Below are 26,586 nucleotides of genomic sequence, written 5' to 3' on the forward strand. Positions count from 1 at the left end.
GCCTCCATTGATATCCAACCAAGACATCGAGCCTGTGGCCTCTTTATAGTGCTCAGGCTCTACAAATAGTATAGTGCTCCATGTACAAATTAGTCATAATTGTCTTCACCTATGAGTACTGGGTTTGGTTAATTGATAAATGGATGTATCATTTGCATTTGAGGGTTTTCTATAAGAAATGATGTGTCCAATATAGAGAATTGTGTTTAGCGTATTGGAAAAAAATGTGTTTTAGAAATACAAAATGAGTGTAAATCAGAGAAGGTGCTTTTGGTTTAGTATAACAGGTCAGGAGCTGGGCTACATGAGTTAGTGGTTTCAATTATTGTCACATGTCACCGTTTTTGTGTCCTGCAAAAAACTAATATCACAAAAACAGTACAGTTTCCCAGCAAGCACTTGTTCCTCCTACCAAACTTGGAGCACTGTTTAACAATTTAACAATACATAACTAATACTGTCTCTCTCTTTCTCTCTCTCTCTCTTGCTCACACACACACACACACACACACACACACACACACACACAAAACATGCACAGCTGTTGCAGGATGGCCAGATCCACATCTGAAGGACTTGGAGAAAGACAATTTTACACACACAGTAAATGTACATTCAAAGTGATACTTGTAGATGCAAAAACACCCCCTCCCCCACCCTGCCCTGCTCTCTCTCACACTCTGACACACACTCTCTCTCTCTCTCTCTCTCTCTCTCTCTCTCTCTCTCTCTCTCTCCTTGTTGGGTGTTTGTGCTTCAAGTTCTCTTATGTTGTTCCTCTTATCCTAGAGGCTTAGAACAATTTACAAATAAAAAATGAACAAATAAGAAAAAAATAAAACCATAAAGACAGTACAGTTTCCCAGTATGCACCTCTTCCTTCTCACATATGTATTGCTAAACTTGGTGCACTTTAGCAATACATAACACACACACACACACAGACATGCATATGTGCATGCTTCCTTTTTGGGTTCGTGATCTTAAAATTCTGCTGTGCTGTTCCTCAGAGTGGTGTGTGAACGACATGTTTACTTCTTTCACACACCCACGAAGATTGTCGAACAGTCTCCAAATCCTCATCAGTGTCAGTGATCTAGCTCTGAACTTCATGGTTTAATCAGTCAATCACTAACTGACTCTGGCAGCATAAATTCACTCCAGTGACTCCAGTTTAAAGACTTTTCTTATTTAGTCCCAAGTTATTCTGATGCCACCATAGTCATAGCTACCAGTTTACAGATGTGAGAATTCCCAGTATGCACCTCTTCCACCTGACATATGTATTGCTAATCTGGTTGCACTGGGTGCTACGTGTGAAATGTGCTCACTTGTTTATTTGTGTTTGTGTTATTTATTCCTCATTTGTTCATCAATTGGCCAGGAGGCTTAGACAGCCCATGCTGGGGGTTTTGTCTTTTTACAGTTTTAATTTTATTTTGTTGTTGTTGTTACAGCGCAGTGCACACTAGCCTACAGCCTCAGTTAGTTACTTTATAGATATCCACCATCATCAAACAGCTTTTGGCAGCTTTAGCAACAAAAAGAACAAAGTAACAGAGAAAAGGTGAGAAAATGTTTCTACTTCCTGTGATAACTGTTGGGTTGTGATGACATTGTACTGTCTACATCCAAAGTGGTCTTTACTTTGGTGACTCCTTTAGTGGTTCTGTGTCAGTGGGTGGATTTCACAGCTTCACTTAAGCAGTTTTGTCTTAATAGTATGAAAGCTACAACATGATCATAGACTGCTGCAATCCACCTGTACTTTATGAATAATATGAATATCAGACCATCCTCATGTTTACCTGATTAAATGATCAATGTTTATTTTGATCAGCATGTAGTCTAGAGCTCTTCCTGTCTGATCTGTCTAATATTTGCTAAGCTACACATTCAGTTTGGCCCTCTGATCAGTAAGTGCAGGAGTGAAATGATGTGTCCAAACAGTGCTGAGGGGGATCACTGTGTAGCACTACTTCTTACTGCAGGATCACTTTACTGAGGATGGGGACTGAACACTGGGCAGCTCAGGAGGAAGTGATGACACTAGAAAGACACTGTTTCACTGTTAGATTTAGTCTGTATGTGAGAGAGAAAGAAGTGGAGGAATAATTTATTTTGTACTTGAACACACTTCCTCTCTACTGTGGATATTAGTGGGTGGTGAATTTCAGTGGAGTTCTACTGAGAGAGTTGTAGAGTTCCAGGTCATAGTTGTGTGGTGATTCCCACAGGCAGACTGTAGTCTGGGGTGCAGTTTTCAGTGTTCAGTACATTGTAGTTTTGTAGAGTGTATAAGATGTGTAGCAGCGTTACTGCTGTAGCTGTGTGTAGTGTGTTGTGGAATGCAGGTGTGTTTTTATCTGCAGATGAGTTTTTACTTCCTTTTTGGTAATGATGTGCATAGGAAGTCCTGTGAAGCGTTTGAGGTTCTTCCTTATTGTACTGCTGAAGGATTCGAAGCTTTGGAGCATTGAAAGCTGGTGACAAAACAGCGACACCTGGCGGTTTTTAGAAATTATAGCAGCCATAGATTGAAAACTGCGCAATACAACACTCCACCGCCTTCATATTTCATTAAAAAAAATGATCAGTAATGATGTTTAGTAATTAAATTCTGCAATAATTAGTTTAGAATCATTGTTTCCATTTTTATGTGAAAACATAATACAAAACTATACTGGGAGACAACAGGTTGATGTAATGAAACATTTACCCTCCCTTTTGGGTTCTATAATTTGCACATTTCCAATTTTTTAGTAAAAAGATAAAGCTTCCAAGTTATAGGACAGTGCCAAACTTATGAAGCAGTCTCAAGCTCATCCTGTGTATCTGTGATGTTTGAAGCTTCAAACAAGATTAGTCACATGTTATTAGTAACTTTAGTGGTAATGTTAGTGGTAATAACTTTAGTGGGAAGGGAGAGGGAGAGAAGGAAGGAGGGAGAGAGTGGAGAGGGAGAATGAATGAGTGAGTGAGTGAGAGGGAGGCAGAGACAATCTATAATCAATATAATCATACATTTACATCTTATATCTTGATGGTCATGCATACATCATACCAACATCTATTGGGAAATCTCTTAGTGATTTCCAGTACCATCATCAGTTGGCTGGTACCATCAGTACCATCAGGTGACTGGACCTGGAGCAATTAAGTATGTCATATATAATAATTAAGTATGTGATATATAATAATAATAATGGAGTATGTCATATATAATAATAATTAATTATGTCATATGTAATAATAACCATTTTACATGTACATGTGCAGCCATGTTTAATAGTGAAGGCCTTTATCTCGTGTGTTTCTGCAGGTTGCATGTTGGTAGGGAATCTGAGGACAGACGACATCACTGCATACACAGGAGACTCAGTACTGCTGCCCTGCTCCTGTACTGACCCACACGCCAAACCTGAGAGTTTGACCTGGGAGAAATTCCAAGACTTCAGTCACACTGTGATCTCCACTGTGAGTGAACAGTACAGAAACAGAGTTCAGCTGGGTACTGTTCACTCTCCAGGAAATCTCTCTCTACTCATATCACACCTGACTGAAGAGGATAAGGGAGTCTACAGGTGTTATCTTACAAACCAGAAATATAAAGACATCAGACTCACCGTTAAAGGTAAAACACTCGAAGCTTTGGAGAATTGAAAGCTGGTGACAAAACCACCTGGTGGTTTTCAGAAATTATAGCAGCCATAGATTCAAAACGGCGCAGCACTATAAACAATACAACACTGCACCGCCTTCATATGTCATTAAAAAAAATGGATGATCAGTAATGATGTTTAGTAATTAAATTCTGAAATAATTTGTGTAAAATCATTGTTTCCCTTTTATGTAAAAACAACAGGTTGGCGTTATGAAACGTTTACTCTCACTTTTGACTTCTATAATTAGCACATTTCCAATTTTTTTTAGTAAAAGGATAAATCTTCCAAGTTATAGGACACTGCCAAACTTATGAAAGTCTCACCCTCATCCTGTGCTTCAGTGACATCTGAAGCTTTGACCTTCATTAGTCACGTGTTGTTAGTAACTTTAGTGGTAATATTAATGGTATTATTCACTTTAGTGCTAATAGTAACTGATACAGGCTTCGGTACACAGTGTGATACGAGCTTTGATGCCTTAGTATTAAATGTTACATCACAATTTTATTGTTTCTGCACAGTTCCTGTATCGTTTTTCTCCCTTTTTGGTGTTCCATTTAATCAGTGTTTAGTTTGCATCATTTGGTTAATTTTGCCGTTGTGTCCACCTGTTTTGCAAATGAAGAACTTTCGTTTACACATGTGCGTAAAGTCCTGTCTGCCTCTGCGTTACATTATCGTTCTGAAAACTGCACAGTGTGCAGATCATTAATGTAGGTGGACCAGCTGGATCAAAATCACTAATGTGTTCTTATTTTAGCTTTTTGATTTGAAACATCTAAAATAAGAAGCAAGGCTTTGCTATGACAAGTTGCAAATGGGCATAAACAAACAGTCATAAAAGTTGATTTAGTCAATGTTGATGTCAGTTTGACATTACAAGTGACATATTTGGAGCTTGTTACTGTAATTATTTACCCCTGTCCCACTTACCTACAACCAAAGGCAGAGGTGCAGGCAAAGGTTTAATGAACATAAAACTACAAAATGTATTTGATTCCAAATTATGCCTGTAATTATAATTTATATTCTGAAGAGAATGCTCTACTGCATTATCTAGCATGTGTTATGAGAATATGCATAATCACCTTTCTATAATTCCTCAGTCTTAATACATCCTGCTTTGTCAGAGGTTCTGTCAACCTAACATAGGGTTTGATCTACTAAACTTACAGTGCAGAGATTGGATACTTTACAGGAAACTGGTGTCAGCACTCTAAATATATAGAAAAATATAGCTGGCTCTTCACTCAGCCTCAATCCACCAGTGCAGAGAATTTTCACTACAGCTTTGGACTTCCTCTCTCTTAATAAATTATCAAGTGATTAACATCATCTGCAAGTGTCTGGACTCCATCAGTCTCATTACATATACTACACGGAGAGCCGAGCTTCATGAGTTCAATGTAGCAAAGAGTTCATTAGCATAACAGAAGAGAAGTAGATACACAATAGAATAGAATAGATATTATAATGAAACCAATTAGAATAAAATAGATATTATAATGAAACTCTGTAAATAAGTTACAGAAATGTGGCACAGAAAATACTTTCTAAATGTTACCTAAGTGCCAGATTGAGTGAAAGACAACATGGACATTAAAGAAGGTTAAGTGGGTGGCCAGGCCAGGAACAGTAAGAGAGAGAGAAGGAGAGGCAGAAAGAGAATGTGACTGAGAGAGAGCATGACAGAGAGAGAGAGAGAGAGCACAAGCCCAAGGGAGAGATTTCTCCAAATGTACGTCTTCAGTCCACCAACTCTGCTCCAGCTGCACTCTCAGCTCTGCTCCAGCATTAACTCCATATGGTTCAGAATTTCTTTAGTCTGATCTTGATTGATCAACAGCAGAGTTTGTCCAACACTGACTAATCAAAGAGTGACCACATACGAGCAGCATCCCTGTCATAGCACATCCAAGAGGAACCCACAGCTGGTAGAGTGATTTACTGTCCTGAATACCAATTGATGAATAACAATATCTCTGCAAGAGACCACAGATGACCACAGCAGTTGGGGCAAACAAGAACAAGACTTTATAGTTGAGAGTTTGGCCTACACATATGAATATGTTATGATTTTCTTGGTTGAAATGACATAGTATGCAATGACAAATGACGTTGTAGCTCAGTCTCTCTCAGTGTACACATATCTCAGCTACCTGTATGAGGGCATTATGGAATTTGTAGTTCATGAAGCATTTATGTACAAAGTCTTGTAATTTTGCTCTTTTTTTATCTTAATTTTGTAGCTGGTTGGGTTGAGGCTTTAAATTAGAATTTTCTGGAATGTCTATGGAAATACTGAGCAATATGCTTCCAGATCACTCCCTATGACATATGCTGCCTGCTAAGGCATCTTATTTAGGTTCAATTTAAAGGCAGCATCAGACACTAAATCTGCAGTATAAATAATCTTTCACACCGAACACGAGAAAAATCTGCCTGGTGAAAAACCTCATTCACTTGAAGGGGCAAGAGCTTTACTTGCTTCTTTCTGAAAGAAAAGCAGCTGCTATTCTTATACTAATTATTAGAACAATGTCACAAGTAGTGTTAGCTGTTTTCTGAAGGACTACGTTCCCCAAAATTACACAATACCAAGACCGCCCATAATCCCCTCATTTTGCTCCACCCATGTGAAAACATGAGCGAGGTGGCAGTTAGATGTGACCGACGCTTAAGTCTTCATACATGATGGGAATGTAATTAGAATGGGAATCTAACTGGATCATTTCTGTTACTCAGACCTTTGCCTGTACAGACAACACCAGACCCCTCACTAGACACACAGACAAACTCAGTGAGATCAGGTGGAAAACTGAACAAACATCAGCACTTCAAGAATCTGTAGCATTTGTTGTATGTGCCACTTGATTGCTGTAACAGCTGGAGTGCCGCAGGGCGCGGAGCAGGACGCACAGACTCCCTCGACTTTGACAGACATTTAATAACACGTAACGCTTACGACGACGGCACTCACAAAACATAAACGGATAACACGAATACACGTAACACTGGCAGGAACACCAACGACGGCAACATGAACATATACGTTTAACATGAATACATGTAGGACTAGCAACACAAACAATGACCAACACTAATGCACACACCAACAGGGGTTTAAATACACACAGACACACACAACATTAAACCAGGGGTAGGTGTGTGCCATCATGGGGGCTCTGTTACAAAACAAAAAATCATTTCAACTGCACTCGGTGGGCCGTACTGCATATACTGGTCTGTACCAATAACTACTGTACTACATAAAACAAAAAATCTATCCAGCGGCAGGATCTGCAGTTCTACTTCTTTCTGTTTCTAGTTACATCTTCTGTTTGTATTTGTATTTCATGCCTGTAGTTAATGACTCTTGTCTTCTGTCCTGTTTAGGTTCTAGTCAGTTATATACCCATATTACACACGACTTGTTTAGTTTCCTTATTTAGTTACTACTGTTGTCATTTGCTCTAGAGAGAGGGGGAGAAAAAGAAAGAGGGAGAGAGAGAGGAGGGAAGGAGAGAGAGAGAAAGGAAGAAATAGAGAGAGAATGAGGGATGGAGAGAGAAGGAGAGAAGGAGGGAGGGAGGGAGGGAGGGAGCGAGGGTGGGCAGAGGGGGAGAGAGAGAAGGAGGGAGGGAGAGAGACAATATATAATCAGACATTTACATCTTATAACTTGATGGTCATGCATCCATCATACCAACATCTATTGGGAAATCTCTTGGTGATTTCCAGTACCATCATCAGTTGGCTGGTACCATCAGTACCATCAGGTGACTGGACCTGGAGAAATTAAGTATGTCATATATAATAGTTAAGTATGTGATATATAATAATAATGGAGTATGTGATATATAATAATAATTAAGTATGTCATATATAATAATAATAACGGAGTATGTCATGTGTAATAATAACCATTTTACATGTACATGTGCAGCCATGTTTAATAGTGAAGGCTTTTATCTCGTGTGTTTCTGCAGGCTGCAGTTTGGCAGAGAATCAGAAGACAGACGACATCACTGCATACACAGGAGACTCAGTACTGCTGCCCTGCTCCTGTACTGACCCACACGCCAAACCTGAGAGTTTCACCTGGAAGAAACGCAACACAAGCAGAGACACATGGGATGTGATCTCCAGTGAGAGTGAACAGTACAGAAACAGAGTTCAGCTGGGTACTGTTCACTCTCTAGGAAATCTCTCTCTACTCATATCACACCTGACTGAAGAGGATGAGGGAGACTACAGCTGTTATCTTACAAACCAGAAATATAAAGACATCAGACTCACCGTTAAAGGTAAAACACTGTTTTTGATCCGAATCCAACTGCAAATGATAAATCCAGCTTTAAGGTTTTCTTATGTATCCACACTAGCAAAGTCTTGGTTGTCTGAGTTACTTGTAGACTTTCTGCTGTCATATTTGTTGTTGTGCTGTCATCTGTGCACATTAGCAGTAACATTTAGTTCAGTGATGGTCAAATACTCCTTTAATTGTAACAAATATCTTGGGCAGTTCAAGTAAGAATGTCTCAGGTTTTTAACACACATGCTTCTTTGTTTTGGTTTTTCTGTTCCGACCCTTCGTTTGGTTTTCCTGTCACTGTTTTCATCTTTGTCTAGTTTGCATTCGTTAATCTTTGTATAAATATCCCTTGTTTTAGCGTCTTGGTTGTGGGTCTTTGAATGTGCTTTCTCTCGTCCTCCCGTGAGTTTATTGTTGTTTGGTAACGTTATTAGCCTGCTCGTTATTCAAGTGTTTACTGTTTAACTTCCTTCTTGGTAATGATGTGCAGACGAAGTCCTGTGAAGCATTTTAGGTTCTTCCTTATTTTACTGCTGAAGGATTCGAAGCTTGGGAGCATTGAAAGCTGGTGACAAAACAGTGACACCTGGTAGTTCTCAGAAATTATAGCTGCTTTAGATTCAAAACTGCACAGCATTATAAATAATACAACACTCCACCGCCTTCATATGTCATTTAAAAAAAATGGATGATCAGTAATGATGTTTAGTAATTCAATTCTGCAATAATTTGTTTAAAATCATTGTTTCCCTTTTTATGTGAAAACTTGATACAAAAGTATACTGGGAGACAACAGGTTGGCGTTATGAAACATTTACTCTCACTTTTCACTTCTATAATTAGCACATTTCCAATTTTTTAGTAAAAAGATACATTATAGGACAGTGCCAAACTTGTGAAACAGTCTCACCCTCATCCTGTGGTTCGGTGACCTTTGAATCTTCAAACATCATTAGTCACGTGTTATTAGTACGTTTATTGGTAATATTAGTGGTAATAGTAACTGATACAAGCTTCAGTACACTGTGTGATATGAGCTTCGATGTCTTAGTATCAAATGTTCCATCACAATTTTATTGTTTCTGCACAGTTCCTGTATCGTTCTTCTCCCTTTTTTGGTGTTCTGTTTAGTCAGTGTTTAGTTTGCATCATTTTGTTACTTCTGAAGTTATGTCTACCAGTTTTGGAAATGAAGAACTTTTGTTTACACATGTGCGTCAAGCCCTGTCTGCCTCTGCTTTAAATTATCGTTCTGAAAACTGCATTATGCAGATCATTAATGTAGGTGGATCAGCTGGATCAAAATCACTGATGTGTTCTTATTTTAGATTTTAGAATTAAAACATCTAAAATAAGAGGTAATGCTTTGCTATAAGTTGCAAATAGGCGTAAAACAAACAGTCATAAAAGTTGATTTAGTCCATGTTGATGTCAGTTTGACATTACAAGTTTCTGTTACTGTAATTATTTACTCCTGTCCCACTTACCTACAACCAATGGCAGATGTGCAGGCAAAGGTGTAATGCACATAAAACTTACAAGAAATGATCTGATTTCAAATTATGCCTGTAATTACAATTTAGCATGTGTTATGAGAAATCTAACATGAGAAAATGTGTGACTGAGAAAGCAGGATATATTATAACTAAGGAACCTTCCTTAGTTATAATATATCCTGCTTTCTCATGGCTTTACCATTCTCTTAGCCTAACTTTGGGTTTAACCTACTAAATGTGCGGTGCAGAGATTGGATCCTTTATGTAACCCACCTATTCTGTCTACATTGCATTCTGGCAGTGTTAAAATCACAATGCAAGAGGCAGTATTGGATCCTTTACTGTGATAAACATAAGTAGCCTAATGTAAAAATTACATATGTGATCATGAATGATCAAACATTAGAAACAGAATGCTAAAATAACAAATTGATTTTATCCAATGCGACTTATAATTATGACTGAGTATAACTTGAGCAATTTAGGGTTAAGGGCCTTGTTCAGGGGCCCAAGAGTGGCAATTTGGTAGTTCAAGAATGTGATCAGTAGCATGTGTTATATGTGGCACTTGGCTTGATATAAAGAATTCTAGTGCTTCCACACTGATGCTCTATCACAGAGTTATACATATATTGTCTGATCTTTCTGTGACTGGTAGAATGGCGTGGCATTAGAGATCAACCTACATTTTATTAGTAACAAAATAAAACACCTTATTTATAGACCAGGCCAGAACACTTTCAATCGAGTGTCATGACAATCATTGTCAAAGCGTTCATTTATAACAGAGTCATATAGGAGTTTTCATTTCAGCCTCTCCAGCCAGTGTCAAGAACAGGAAGGTACTACGTGGTTTGAGGTGTTCACATCTGCTCAGTTTTCCTAGTATCCTCATGTCCCGCAACCGCCCTCAGTCCGTGATTGCAACTCCCGTCTTCCCCGGCACAACCTCACCAGATCCTCATCACCTGTTTACTAGTGCCACATGTGTCTCATCTTTGCTACACTATTTATTCTCTCTGGTTTCGTTCACTCCCTGCAAAGTATTATCGCTGGTCTATCAGCATGTACTGAGCAATTCCCTGGTGTGTGTATATCTGGCCATTACTCTCGCCTGTTTCACTTTACAATTGTTGCTTATTCCGCTACAAATAAAACTCGGCTGTCCACAAGCGTCTGGCCTGTTCTAAGATGTCACCCCTCACTTGGTAAGCAACAACTAATTGTAACGCGGGAGGGGTGGAGAGTGAACACTCGTGTGAAGTGACGACGCCGTAACGAACCAAACTGATTGCATAGAATAAATAAATAATAAGTTTAATATTCGACAAAGACTAACAACACATTATAGAATGAAGAACAAACAGGCTAACAGAAGAATAATAATATGATAACAGGGTGAGGGCGAGAAATGAACAACAAGGGAATACAACATTAAGGGAAGACTAACGGAGAACAACAATAATGAAACATAACAGTGAGCATAAAGACAGACAAACGGGAACAACACAGGACTGGGCTACATAAGATGAACAAACGGTATTGGTCATCAGACCTGATTTTCCTCTGGGGGTATTGGGGTGGCTTTAGTGGCTGTCCTCATTCTCAGCCGACTCTGTCTGCTGGGGGGTCCCGTTATGTTATTTTAACTGGAAACATTTAAAACTTAGGTAAAAAAACAAAAAAAACCCCAACAACCTATAGCCCTTGAATGAAGTGTTATGTCAACTAATCCACTGATAGTATTGTGTTATGAAGAGAAGACTGTATGACAGCTGTCTGTCAGAATCAGCCTTTATAAAAGTGTATTTAGGTTTGTGTTAGCTGTTATGAAGGACTTATGAAGACCACTCTTAACAAACATGTTAATAAATTTGAAATGTAGATTCTGATCAAATATTAAAAAATTGTTAAATTGGTACTTAATATCAAACAAAGCTCAAATTATTACCTAAATGGAGCAACCAATTTGCTCAGTTACACCTTATAACCATCATTGTTATAAGGATAGTGAATGTCATTAGAACAATGCTAAAAATCATATAATATTAGAGTAAATATTTATTAATTTAACAAGCAAATGTGGTGGAGTATGACAGTAGGGTGTGCTTCTACAGGTTGAGTATTAAATCACTATTAAATTAAGCAATTAAAAAACAACAGGGAGACAAAACACATCACTGCACACACAGGAGACTCAGTACTGCTACCCTAGTACTGCTAGTACTAAAGCAGTACACCATCTTATGCTAACAAACACATCTCCCTCTCCAGGAATCTCAACAACAGAATTTACATCAAGATTTGATGGCAAAACAAGTGCAAAGGCTCCAGCTGACGCTTCCACTACTGACAGTGCAAAGACTCTGACTGACGGTAACATGCATTTACTGCATATCAACATGGTCTCCTAATATCTTAAAAAGCAATTAAAATGCATGCTGTGTAAAAACACAAACACTAACACGCACACAAATACACATAACATTTGTATAACGCTTGCCTTCAGATGTCCAAAACCCTGCTGGTGATCTATTATATATCCTCATGACTACTGCTGTGGGAGCTGTCCTCCTCCTGCTGCTGGGTCTCGTGGGGGTCTTGTGCTGGAGATACAAAGGTACACACACACACACACACACACACACACACACACATGCATGCATACAAGTTGTGGGTCACACTGTCTGGTTTTCTAATGTAGTCCAGAGACATGGACAAACGAGACTAAGAAAGGGGCAAACAGAAGAGAAGAGAGAGCAGGAGACACAGGTGAATGCTCACATACCATCCACTGTAACATAGGAAAAACAACCTCCACATCATTACTGGCACGTGTCCTTCAAGGTCAAATCTTCCATGGTGTGTGTGTGTGTGTGTGTGTGTGTGTGTGTGTGTGCGTGTTTGTTTGTTTGTTTACAAGATTGTTTTGCTGTGCTTTGTTCACATGTTCAAGTGAGTGCTACTTTGTATCTGAGGGGGGTTCAGATGATACAATACAATTAGTACAATATAGTTAAAATAAAGGATCACATATATCACATACAGCACTTTTTTATGGTTTTAAATTTTTTTTAAAGGAAAACCATCTTTGGGAAACACAAGTTGTGAAGTTCAGGTTTTGTTGAAGCAGTAACAAATACCTGAGCAGAGGGTTTTATACAGATAGTGTGTGGCGTTCCCTAGTTGTGTGGGGTCCATGGTGAGTTTCTGATACAAAGCAGCTCCTGATACACTGATGAACGTTTTTGATTATGGCTGTTGTGATCTCTAGTTTGAAATCAGTGGAGATGGTGGTGTCTAGGAAGCTCAGACTCCACATCACTTACTGTACTGAGTTACAAAGGGAGATGAAATAATAGCAGTCCAACATGACTAATCATATCAATCACTGTTTTTGGTAGAAATTATATTACTACATGGTAAATAATTTACCAGTAGGTGTAGCAGAGTCATAGAAAACCATCAGACCCAATATTCATGATATACATGCTCCTGAGTTTGTGTAATTGAATAATTAATTGAAATGGGTGTGTTCAAAATAATAACTGTGGAGTTCAATTAGTGAGGTCATTCCTTCTGTGAAAAAACAGATGTCAATCAGGTGGCCTTTATTTAAAGATGAAGCCAACACATGTACATGCATTTCTCTCTGAAAATCTGAGAAAAATGGGTCGTTCCAGACATTGTTCAGAAGAACAGCATACTTTGACTAAAACTTTGATTGGAGAGGGGAAAACATATAAAGAAGTGAAAATGATATAAAGAAAATGATAGGCTGCTCAGCTAAAATGATCCCCAATGCTTTAAAATAGAAAACAAAACCAGAGAGATGTGGAAGAAAATGGAAGACTACCATTTGAATGGATTGAAGAATAACCAGTATGGCAAAGACTCAGCCAATGATCAGCTCCAGGGTGATCAAAGACAGTCTGAAGTTACCTGTGAGTACTGTGACAATTAGAAGACGCCTGTGTGAAGCTAATCTATCAGCAAGAAGCCCCCGCAAAGTCCCACTGTTAAAAAGAAGACATGTGCTGAAGAGGTTACAATTTGCCAAAGAACACATGGACTGGCCTAAAGAGAAATGAAGAAACGTTTTGTGGACTGATGAAAGTAAGATTGTTCTTTTTGGATCCAAGAGCCGCAGACAGTTTGTCAGATGACCCGCAAACACTGAATTCAAGCCACAGTACACTCTGAAGACAGTGAAGCATGGTGGTGCACGCATCATGATATGGGGATGTTTCTCTTATTATGGTGTCGGGCCTATTTATCGCATACCAGGGATCATGGATCAGTTTGCATATATCAAAATACTTGAAGAGGTCATGTTGCCTTATGCTGAAGAGGAAATGCCCTTGAAATGGATGTTTCAACAAGACAACGACCCCAAACACACCAGTAAGCGAGCAGCATCTTGGTTCCAGACCAACAAAATTAAAGTTACAGAGTGGCCAGCCCAATCCCCGGACTTTAATCCGATAGAAAACTTGAGGGGGACATAAAAAATTCTGTTTCTGAGGCAAAACCAAGAAATGGAGAGGAACTGTGGAAAGTTGTCAAAGCATCCTGGGCTGGAATACCTGTTGACAGCTGCCAGAAGTTGGTCGACTCCATGCAACACAGATGTGAAGCAGTTCTCAGAAACAGTAGTTATACAACTAAATATTAGTTTAGTGATGCACAACAACGCTAAATCCTAAAGATTTTTCAGTTTATACAGTAAATATTTGAGTTTGTGAAGAAAAAATGCTAAATGATTACACATGACATCCACTTATTTATTTGAATAGAAGAAGTCAGATGTTGCAACTGACCCCGACCTTGGGGAAGATCTCAACCCAGATCAGGGACGGTTGCAGCATGTTACATATACATTATTTTTACTTTTGCTTTTTGCCTCATCTTAACTAATCCCTTGGCTGCAGGCTTCTCTCTTTTTTAGGAAGTGGGAATAAGATTGGTGTGAGAGACGACTGAAGTCCAGGTCCAATGGCCCTGACTATATATGAGACTCTTCCCAGAATACTGAAGGGAACTCCTCAAAATACTGAAGGCCTTCTGCTCACTTTTGGTGTAGCCTACTGAAAACAAAGTGAACTCAATGTCTGCTTTTATATGATTTATTCACTTATTCACGTTATGCCACCCCCCGCACGCAGGTATAAGAAAATACAAATATTTTGTTTGTTGTGACGGCCCAAGTGCCGCAAGGCAAGGCGCAGGAAGCGCAGACGTCTCTTGACGAAGACATGCATTTATTAAACGACCATTAACACCAACCTGAGTACGAACAAAGACCGACAACCACTCCACTGACAGAGGGATTTAAATACGTTCATAAATGATGCATGTACAAAGGGGCAGGTGTGCTAGACTGAACTAACAGCACTTAGGGAGTCATTTTGGGTCTGTCCCACTGGGCCGCCACATCTCTGTGACAACGGACCGAGCCAACTTAAGTAAGAATGATGACATTTTCACTTATAATGTGAGACTGTTAAGGAAGAAAGAGGACACACTAAATGACTTTTAAAAACTTATAAAACCCTACTGCCTCCCTATATTTGTTGTGTGTGCTGGGGATAGAAGTTTGTCAAAGCTTCATTTGAATACACTTCATCTCCACTGTAACTGTAGTTGTCAGAACATTCAGTAGACTGTATAGAAGAGTGTGTACGGTGTGTATCAGCAGTCCTGCTGTAGCCGTGTGTAGTGTGTGGAACTCAGTAAGAATGCAGGTGTGTGTTTATCTGCTCCTTGCTGCTGATGGTGAGTTGACTTTCTCTCTACATCTGTAGATCATCAAATATCTACTCAGTAGCTACTTTATAAGAAACACTGAAAACATCTAGTAGGAGTCCAGTTAGAGACGACATGTCATATATTTCTGATAACGTATAAGAGACACTCCATGTTATCTGAACATATAAGGTAGAATTTGAACAATTACGATTTGCTTTTTAGACTGCCATCAGTCATAAAACCAAATCTTGAAATCAATGTATTATTGTGGTGCAGTTAAATCTCATGCATATCAGCTGCATGGGAATCGAACTGGATCATTTCTGTTACTCAGACCTTTGCCTGTACAGACAACACCAGACCCCTCACTAGACACACAGACAAACTCAGTGAGATCAGGTGGAAAACTGAACAAACATCAGCACTTCAAGAATCTGTAGCATTTGTTGTATGTACCACTTGATTGCTGTAACAGCTGGAGTGCCGCAGGGCACAGAGCAGGACGCACAGACTCCCTCGACTTTGACAGACATTTATTGATACTTAACGCTTACGACGACGGCACTCACACAACATAAACGGATAACATGAATACACGTAACACTGCAGGAACCCTAACGACGGCAACACAAACATATACGTTTAACATGAATACACGTAGGACTAGCAACACAAACAATGACCAACACTAATGCACACACCAACAGGGGTTTAAATACACAGACATACACAACATTAAACCAGGGGCAGGTGTGTGCCATCATGGGGGCGTGGTTACAAAACAAAAAGTGACTTCAACTGCAGGCGGTGGGCCGTACCCCGTGACCAGTGGCGAGGGGAGCGTTCCGTGACAATTGCTGGCTTAATATAAAGAATTCTAGTGAAGGCTTCCACACTGATGCTCTATCACAGAGTTACATATATTGTCTCTGACCTTTATTTAACTGTTAGTTTTGTGGCATTACTTAAGACATTCACAATCATATAAACATCAAAATGGAACACTTTATTTCAGGACCAGGGCAAACGCATCACTTTCAGTACAAAGTAATTTATAACAGAGTCATATGGGAGTTTCATTTCAGCTTCATCACCCAGTTTCAAGAACAGGAAGGTACTACATGGTTTGAGGTGCTCACATCGGTTCAGTTTTACTAGTTGCCTCACTTGGTAAGTGACATCTAATCATTATTATCACATTATTATCACAGAAGGTCTTCTTTTGGTGTGTTTCTGTAGGCTGTATACTGGATCATCACATAATCACAGAGATCACTGTATACGCAGGAGACTCAGTACTGCTGCCCTGTTCCTGCACTGATATACACAACAGAGCTGAGAGCTTCACCTGGTATAAATACAACACAAACAGAAACACATGGGAAGTGATCTCCAGTGAGAGTGAACAGTACAGAAACAGAGTTCATACTTAGAACTGACCACACTTTTCTATTCTTGCAGAGGCTCCATATAAACCTGTAAATCTTACTCCAGTGGACACTGACACATCAAGTCCAACAGCTTCAACTAAACCTACTACAACAATGACACCTCCAAATGGTTAGAAGTTATTAATTTCATCAACTACTACTGATGGTAAGATTAATTTGTTTAATAGTATTCTCCAATCAACACCATAAAATGATTCCCCACTAAATATTACTACTACTAACAATAATAATAGTAAGTGACATCAACATTTAATTCCTTAATGCAGGTCACTTCATATAGGATATATTTTGGGGCTACAATCCTGCACTTCTAAAAAATATATATTTTAAAAAAATAATAAACCATTTGAAGCGGTAATGAATGGAGCATTTAATTCTGTTTGTCTAGTTGCTCAATTTCATAATATAAGCATATATTATGCAAGAAAGTGTTTGCATAACTGCTTAGCCTTAGTACTGAAACACCCGAGTAAAGATAAGCCTTGCTTTGTTGAACATTGTATTGTGACCAATAAGGAATGATTACTAATTAATTAATATATAGTTTACATGTATAGGTTATATTTACTTTATTTATTTAGATTTTTTAATCTGAGCCAGATAACAAAATGATAGCGTAAAGAGGGGGAAATGATTTTAAAATGTGATTTATAATATGAGACTATAATGTCATTTCAGCTGCACTTCTGTCATTGTTCTAAACAGCCACTGAACAGAATTTAGCGCTCCATTATGTCATAATGTGTGTCATTCTATTTCTGACCCCAGATCAGTTTATTGAGTGGATTTGCCGATGACGATCATTTTAGACAAAACATCAACAGAGACTACAAACAATTCTTCACGCATAAGAGGTACTGAGAAACAAAAACAAAACGTAAGTAGAATTTAATTTTATCTACAAAGGCAGTTTTTTCCCAAATTAGAAACTAAATATTTGATAAGGGAATCGTATTATAAACATGTAGCCAATATGCGAATTTAAAATGAGAACACACATTTTAATGATGGAGAACTTTTGACTGAACGGAGAACTAATTAGTGGGCTGATAGTGAGCTCCCCGCCCCACTAGTCACGTGGTACGGCCCGCCGCCTGCAGTGGGAGTTCATGGTCTTGTGTGAAACCACGACTATGTATTCTCGCACACCTGCACCGGGTTATTCTCCTAATGTCAGTGTTTTTTTGTTTAAACCCCGGTTGGTGTGTGTATCCCTGTCAGTCTGTGTTCGCTAATGTTCACGTACGTGGTGCACTTTGTGTTTGTAAGATGTGTTCAATGTTGCTCATGTTCATCTTGCCTTTTTGGTGTGAGCGCCACTGTGTTCGTTATTCGTGTTCGTCTAATAAACGTCTGTCTACGTCAAGCGAGTTTGTGGGACCTGCGGCACTCGGGCCGTCACAGCTGTTTAATTTCACGGACCGCACAAATATTTTCAAATGCGGAATAAGTGAGTAGAGAGTGAACTAACAAAAGGAAACCTTGATAAATAAAAAGGGGACGTAGCTGAAAATATTCGGGTAACCGAACTCCATTAGATGAAATACGTTGACTGAGACAAGGGAAAGTGACTTATGGGCTTGTTTTAGAAAAGCCTCTGTAAGACCACGATTGTGGCCATTATGCACTGTCGCACAACAGACAACCTTTGTTTCACATTTATTAACATTTGTAGAAGAAATTGAGCTACGGGTGGCCATTTGTTCTGTTACATAATAACTGTATATAAAACAATAAAGTCTACAGGCTTTGATTTCTCATTTCCATATAGAGATATGAAACTGGGGTACAAAGGTAATCCTGTGCACAAATGCATGTAAAATAAGTCTTGTTTTATAGAAAATTGTGTTGTAATCAAAGCCTAATTTTCATTTCAAATTCAATTACTTCTTAGGAATAAATCTTTAATTCTTAAAAATAAAAGTTTTTTTTTTTTAAATGTCCAAAAACACATGCAAACTTTTTAAATGAAAGTAAACAGCTTTATTATCGTTCAGTACAATAGAGCTTTCTTCTGCCCTTTCTAGATGCCAAGGGACAACTTAATTACTAATATTATCACCAGAAGCCAGAAGAGTCATAGATACCCTGCTCCCATTGCTTGGTTTAAGCAACATTACTGTTCAAATCTGGGGGAAAGTGTGAGTGTATACATCTTTTTACTGCATCCACAGTTTTATTTATTTTGCCTTCACATTTCCCTGACTTGTACAGATGGCAATCCAAAATATGCTGTCCATTAGTGGAGTTTCCACTGCCCAGGTGGGGTCAATGGATGATTCATTTCCTTTACAATTCATCACTGATTATTTCTCATTTCTCACCCAAGAAACAGCAGGACTGTAAGGAGGTTCGTACCATCCTGAGCAGAACTGCTGAACACTTTATGATCATAGAGTCAACGGGAGAGATTTGCTATTTGGACCACAGCGCCCATGTAGAAGGTGCAGATGTACTTTCTTGCATAAATCTAGCTTTCCATTAAGAACACACAGTAGGACATGATGTTTGTTCACTTTAAATATGTGCCTGTACTTTATTATGTAATTGCATTTGTATTGATTTTTGGGAAAAAAAAAAAACATCTGTAGATGTAAGAGAGGATCTGAGTGGAGTAGCAGAATCTATTACAGAGGCAGTTAAAGTGGAGAACACCCCAGCTGGTGAGTAGCATCAAAGCACCACATCAATAATCAGAGTTTACATACATCCACTCCATGGACACCAGTTTAAAATTCTACTTTTATTTCAAATATAAAGGCTCAGAATGCAAGAAGTTGAAGAGAGTACGCATCTTCTTCAGACGAGCATGGCAGGCTATAAAAAGCACCTTGTCCTGTGCCAAGCGCTCCAACAAAATTAGCCCTACTCTTTAACTTTTCCCAGCTCTTTTTACCAGTTTATTTTCTATTTCTTTTTTCCCTTCATTTTCCCCAACCTGTCTTTTCATTTTCTGAAATAACATCTTTTGACTTTTTGATTTATTTTTGATTAATAAACTTTACTTCATGCAAAGATATAGTCTGTTTGCATTCTGGACCATTTAATCATATTTTTCATTCTAAGACCAGCCAGGTTATGATTCTAATTTGGCCAAATAAATCTTGAATGATTCAACTCACTTTAATAACATTTTTAGATTATCACATATATGTACAGTTTCATGTCACTCAGCATTAAGAGAGAATTTCACACTCACCTTTAGTGAGAGGAAGTACAGTAAAGAGAAAACATAAACTGAGCATCTCAGTTTATGTAATTCCTTATCTCAATGGAAACACCATTGACCTCCCAGCACACACTGACAACTGTGTTCATGAGTAGGGGTTGGGTCTCTGATAGAGGGCTAGGGTGAGGTCTTAGGGCTAAATGGCCCTCCAAACTGAGGGATTCAGAGTCTCACTTCAAATTGTGCATTAGGAGAAATTTCTCAGAATCCCTTGTGAATCATTGATAAATGGAAGCAGAAGCAAGGGGGAAGATTTCAACCACTACCCTTTGTAACTCAGTCCCAAGGGGCAAGATGACACTTGAAAACAAGGAGTAGGAGGAAAAATGAGAGGGGATTGGGCCTTGGTAAATATCTAAGCACTAAATCTAAGAATAAAATGGTTTAAAACATATTACTTTTAATACGCATGGTTTTACCTAATCCTAGAGATATATAATAAAGTTAAGATATCTGTTACAGGACAAGGAGGTTTTCAGATCCAGTACAGACATTAAGTCATATAAGATCAAATAAATTTGAAAAAAAGAACAAAAGTTTTTACTCTATAATGCACCAGCTTAAAAAAATGAGATCCCCTCTAAAATCCTCAATGTCAGACCTAGCTACCATACATTGTACATTCTTTAAATGGAGAACAGCATTTTGAAGTTTGATTTCTGACTCAGTTACTGTTCAAATGGACAAACTACAACTGTATACATATTTTTACAAATATGGCCCATCCAGTTACTGACTTAGACACAGCGTTAGTGTAATTCTTATTACTTTATCTGACACCAAAGGTGATAAATCTGATTTTGAACCCTGACAGACTCAGAGGGGCCTGGATGTTGCACCATTTGCTGTGATCAGATCATCATAGCGAATCAACATACAAGACAATGCAATGGTTAATAACTCAAAACTGATTTATAAATGAGTCACAGGACAGTTGGAGAGTTTGGAGCTTAATGTATGTCTGTCACATCGCTATGTCTGTTTTAGAATTACATAGTTCCATATGACTTAAGTAATATTTGTATGAAACACTGATATATATGACCAACATCCCTAATGTTATAACTGCCCCTGATTTGTGTGCTACAGACTGCCATGATTGGTTTGTCAAAACAAATGAAGACCCATTCAAATATCACTCAACAACTTTATTTCCATTCAGATGCCTGGGTTTGTGTACATCTGTATTCACTGTGCCATCAGAAATAATCCAACAGTCTGTTACTTTTTCTCATATCTGGTGTAAGGGAACTGGACTAAGTCTGAAAGGAGCATTTAATTTTAAGTTTAATTATAGCTAAATGAAGTCCCTTCTATATGTAGCTCACTAAACTAGCACAACCTTTAGCCTTTCATTGCTCCGAGATAATACAGAGACGTGACTATATTTGTTGCTAATTGATATGAGAGATAATTCAGTAGCACTCATCATACTGCTGACTAGACTGTGTGAGAGACTTCTACCACTACACAGTGGGGTCGGTTATCTTTCCCATGAACAGGATACTCCTGATGTTCTTCTCCACAATGAAGACTAGGAACGGTCTGCTGACTTCTGTTTTGAAAGGCAAAGCTAACATGAGCACGATTTCAACAGTTGTGGCAGCTGCAGCCTGAGTGCCCTGCTCATCCACGCTGAGGACGGCCTTGTGTAGGACCTGTGGGGAAGGACCAATCTGGGCAGTCATTGAATGACACTTTAAAGTATGTAAGCAGTAGATGCATTAACGTCTGAACAGTCCTTGATGGACAGTAGTTGCAATTGGGCTGCGGCATCTCACCAGTGTGTTGACTGAATGTAAAATCATTGTGCAGTGTAAAGCATCTTTGGGTACTGAGAAAGGCGCTGTATAAATGTTACTTCATATCATATCATATCAAGAGAGGTAAACCTAAAAATTAAATTTTTTATTTGAAACTGAGAGTGCAGTATAAATTCTACTGGATATCTAAGATGGGCAGTCTCTGCCAAGATCCCACCAAATTTCCCATAACGGAAGAGAATGATCACATCAGTGGTCTTTCCAAAACAAACAGACATCAGAAAGCCATTGATTTTTTGCCCCAAAGACCCCCCAGACGTCTACTGAGAAGGTTTTAAACAATATTTCCCAAACTTATAATGTGACACTCTAGACATGACAGCAAATCTCTTAAAGGGTTTACCACATACCTTGGAAACTGCCACCTTGGCCCCCTTACTGATTCCAGAGAAGTCTGCACTGTCTGAGAATGCATCAACCATTCCCATCTCCTTCAGTGTGTCCCCAAGACAGGAGGAAGCAGACACTGAGAACTTGGGCATATACAAGTCCAAAGTGCTGGAGAACAGAGATGATCAGTCAGGAAAACACACTCTTACATGAAATAGCATAAGCAAAAATATTTATTTAATACTTTTTTGCCATTGGTGACCTTGTCAGGGAGTAAAGGTTCTACTCTGTGGTAGTACTTAACATGTTTAAGTGAAATTCTATTTTTAAAAGCATTTCATGATGCATTACGTTTTGTGGACTTTGTCCTTCCAGTACTTGAGGTGATCCTTGCTGATGTGTTTCTCCACCTCCTCCATTTTTCCCTGGTCAGGCAGGACGATCATCATGGACACGTTTCCATTATATGGCAGCATGATAATGGACGTAAAGTTGCCCTGGTCATAGTAGAAGTCATATTTGCCATTTCTGTTCATCATATCCACAGGCACTGTGGTGTTCTCATCCACATGAAAGTCACCTTTGCTGGTGTGCTCCACTTTAAAAGCCTCTTGCCATTTACCTGACAGAGTGAAATACAAAACTGGTTAGCGCAGTTCAGGTGAAATACATGAAAAATTATTTAATCTCTAGTGGGTTCTGCTTGTCTACTCTTACCTTTGAAATACATATAGTTGATGAGCATCATCACAGTGGCAGCATCCAGACTCTTGACCATATCAGTGATCATGTCCTTGGTCTTTTTGGCAATTAACTTGTTGATCTCTTGCATTAAAAAATGCATCAGACCAGGCTAACTCATGCTTGCATCCTGCCCCACACTCGTTAAACCAATGCGTGTTACCTCCATTGGTAGTTGATGGACTGAATGTCTTATAACCATTTGGAGACGTCATTGTAGTAGTAGATTTAGTTGAAGCTGTTGGACTTGATGTGTCAGTGTCCACTGGAGGAGCATTTACAGGTTTATATGGAGCCTCTGCAAGAATAGAAAAGTGTGATCAGTTATAAGTAATGAGGGTTCAGGGCTGTTATGTATTTTGTATGTTTAACTTTAGATTTTATACTACAGAATTGTATTTACAATTTGTACAAACAAAATTGTTCAGTTTGCTGTTTGGTTTGCTGTATGTCAGTGGTGGTAAAACGACAGCAAAGTCTGAGGTTACAGGGCTCTGTACATCCTTTATGAAGCAGGAAGAATTGCTTTAAAAAAAAAAATAAAATCAGTAATTTTCTGTGAGCAAATCAAATAATTACAGAGAGGCAAGGAGGTGGGACGTAATACTCTGTCATATTTTCTTATTGATTCTTAATGTTTGGTGCCCAAAAAGCCAGAGCTGTTTATGAAATTGTGCTTTTTAAACCTCATTACACAGTACAGTCAGACACAATTCTGGTGTGTTTATACTCCAGTAGAAACACCTAGTATGCACACAGTTAGACACTGTAGCCTGTCTGTTTCCATGAATATTTTAGAGATCACTGGTCAGTTTCTGACCACATGACCAAGGCTCCTTGGATTAAAGATGGAGAGATGAAAGTGAAGCACAAATAGAACGTCATATTTTATTTCTGAGTGTTTTAGGTCTGTGATCTATTAGTGTTGCATCATTGAGTTCAGATTCATATTTTAGAAGAGCATATTATTCCATATTTGCTACTAGGATGTCTAGGCAATTCATTTGTTTTTACATAGTGCAGTAGTTATTGGTACAGACCAGTCACTAAATGTAGTCAAAAACATTTTAGACATACACTAAATATAAAAGTGGTTTGTTTACCTTTTACATTGAGATTGACAGTTGTATGGTGAACACTGATACTACACATGTACTTTCCCTCATCCTCTTTAGTCAAACCAGATATGAATAAAGAGAAATTTCCTGGAGCAGTAACCAGCTGAATTCTATCAGTGTAATGGATTGGCTGGTCAGTTGGGTAGATGTCTTTAGATTTGTTTATAAAATTCCATCTGACAGTCTTTGGCTTGGCCAGCAGTTTAGTGCAGGAACAGGGCAGCAGGACAGACCCTCCCACGTATCCACTCAGCACTGTGGGAGGATTCACAATATCCTTACAGACTAGAGAGAGCAGAAACACTGACATGTTACACTACTGTTATGAAGTAACCAATACAACCAGTGACATTCTTCTGTGAACCATCATATGAAGACAAAACAAATCCATTTGTCAAATTTTTAACATCAAAAAGATGTTCTGATGTTCTGTAACTTACAAAGTTTATGCAACAGTTTATGCTCTGTCACATTTGATAAATATGAATGGATGGGAAAAATATTGTATTTGTAGAGTCAGTGGTTCTAGCCCATCTGGTGTAATACACAGTTAGTGTTAACCATCCTCCAACTCCAGTCATGGTCAGTGTCTGACCACTGAACCACTGCTGGCTGGATATCTTTCACTGGCAGAACACTCTCAACCTACCAGTAGCACTGAATCCAGTAACACTGCTGTACCTGAACCACTCATACCAGTACAGCACCCACTACCAAGCCTCCAGCACTGTAGTGGGATTGATGTGTGGAGAATGGTTCAGTATCCACATATACTGGGACATCTGTGGTCAGAAACTGACCAGTGATGTCCTGGGTGCAGGGTGACACACAAACTGTGTAAGACACCAGGTGGACACAGTCTGTAATTATACCTACACATTCACTTATTAGAGGTACTGAAAGTGTTCAGTGAGGGCAGGTGAAATGTATGTTAGTTGTGTTTAACTCTTCTAGACTGGTGACAGAGGGTGTCTGGTGACTAATATCTGAGGATAATGTGGTCCACATGTTAGATACATAAATATGTAATGGTGTTTCTCTATTTTTAAATGTCCTGTTTTTGAATTTTAGTAATATGTGATGTATATGTGTCTAATAAAGTGTGTGGTGAATGTATTTATATTACATTTATATGTATGTTTGAAAAGCGAAGTTCATGATGGAGATCCACCAGGTGAAATCTATTTAGGAGATTTTAATTTGTCTGTATTTCTGAATAATATTTTACCTGAAACATAAAGTTTGATGTCTTTGTGTTTATTCCCTTTAGTTTGACACCTGTAGTCTCCCTCATCCTCCTCAGTCAGGTGTGATATGAGTAGAGAGAAATTTCCTGGAGAGTGAGCAGTACCCAGCTGAACTTTGTTTCTGTACTGTTCACTCTCACTGGAGAGGTCTGTATAACTGGAGTTTTGGTGTTTCTGCCAGGTGAAACTCTCAGGTCTGATTTGTGGGTCTGTGCAGGAACAGGGCAGTAGTACTGAGTCTCCTGCGTATGCAGTGATCTCTGTGATCTTCTGATGTTCCAGTGTACAGCCTGCAGAAACACACCAGTAGAAGACCTTCACCATCAATCCCCTCATGTGCATGTCCCAACATTTGAGTTTCATCTCTTTACTCTTTTCATCTCTTTTCTCTTTAACATGGCTTAACTATCTCAAGCACACAGTGATTTGTGATTGTTCAGAGTAACATTTACTATACAACCATGTACTGACTACTTACTTTACTCTGATTATTATGCTCTAGTCTGAGCACTGAATCCGATATGCATGGGTTATATGTAATTAGATATAACTGCACCACAATGACACATTGTGTTCAAGGTTTGGTTTACAACTGAAAGCAGCCTACTAATCAAATCTTAAATTCTACCTTACATGTTCAGGTAATATACAACACACACACGCACACACACACACACACACACACACATACACACGCACAATTTTATTCTCAGCACCTACTTTATTAGAAACAGTAACATCACCCATTGGCACTAGTGTCCACATGTGCCTTTAAACTGCCTTTTATAGGTGGTCAGAGATGTCGTCTCTAACTGAACTCCTATAGATGTTTTCAGTGTTTCTTTTAAGTAGCTACTGAGTAGATATTTGATGATCTACAGAAGTAGAGAGAAGGTAACACTCACCATCAGCAGCATGGAGCACAAGGAGCAGATAAACACACACCTGCATTCTTACTGAGTTACACACACACAGCTACAGCAGGACTGCTGATACACACCATACAGACACTCTTCAGAACTACACTCTACTGAATAATATGACAACTACAGTTATAGTGGAGAGGAAATGCATTCAGATGAAGTTCTGACCAACGTCTATCCCCAACACAGACACACATAAGTAAGAATGACAACATTCTCACTCACATATATAGTGATCCTGTAGGGTTTAATACATTGTCATTTGGTATGTCCTCTTTCTTCTTTATCAGTCAGTGATCTAACAGATAGTTTCACATCATCAGTGAGAACGTCATCATTGTAACTTGAACGTTTCAGTCCGTTGTCATAGAGACAAAATGTGGTTGCCAGTGGGAGTGACCTAAAATGACCTCCCTCAGTGCTGTTTGGTCAGTTCATTTCTCTATAACACCCAAACTACTTCAACGGGTCAAAGGGATCTTTTCTATTACTAATGAAAA

At 38.8% G+C, this 26,586-nt stretch overlaps 2 protein-coding genes across 2 annotated transcripts in view; both read right to left on the bottom strand.

Annotated features, from left to right (window-relative positions):
• LOC145643470 (polymeric immunoglobulin receptor-like) overlaps window positions 1–26,114 on the bottom strand; it is a 94,028-nt gene extending 67,914 nt beyond the window's left edge. The window contains exons 1-2 of the mRNA XM_081694743.1: window positions 26,069–26,114; window positions 25,145–25,453 (exon numbers count right to left, since the gene is read on the bottom strand). Coding sequence (XP_081550869.1) covers window positions 25,145–25,453; window positions 26,069–26,114 — 355 coding nt within the window. The remainder of the gene's footprint in view (window positions 1–25,144; window positions 25,454–26,068) is intronic.
• LOC145643381 (alpha-1-antitrypsin homolog) lies at window positions 21,044–22,889 on the bottom strand. The gene is made up of 4 exons (XM_081694423.1): window positions 22,775–22,889; window positions 22,409–22,679; window positions 22,078–22,225; window positions 21,044–21,562 (listed from the first exon to the last, which is right to left on the bottom strand). Exons 1-4 carry the CDS (start codon window positions 22,887–22,889, stop codon window positions 21,371–21,373), a joined length of 726 nt encoding a protein of 241 aa, XP_081550549.1. The 3' UTR covers window positions 21,044–21,370.
• Window positions 26,115–26,586: the final 472 nt, after the last annotated feature.

The sequence above is a fragment of the Electrophorus electricus genome, chromosome 2, assembly GCF_041902795.1.
Source record: "Electrophorus electricus isolate QZ-2024a chromosome 2, ASM4190279v1, whole genome shotgun sequence".
Taxonomy (NCBI): Eukaryota; Metazoa; Chordata; class Actinopteri; order Gymnotiformes; family Gymnotidae; genus Electrophorus; species Electrophorus electricus.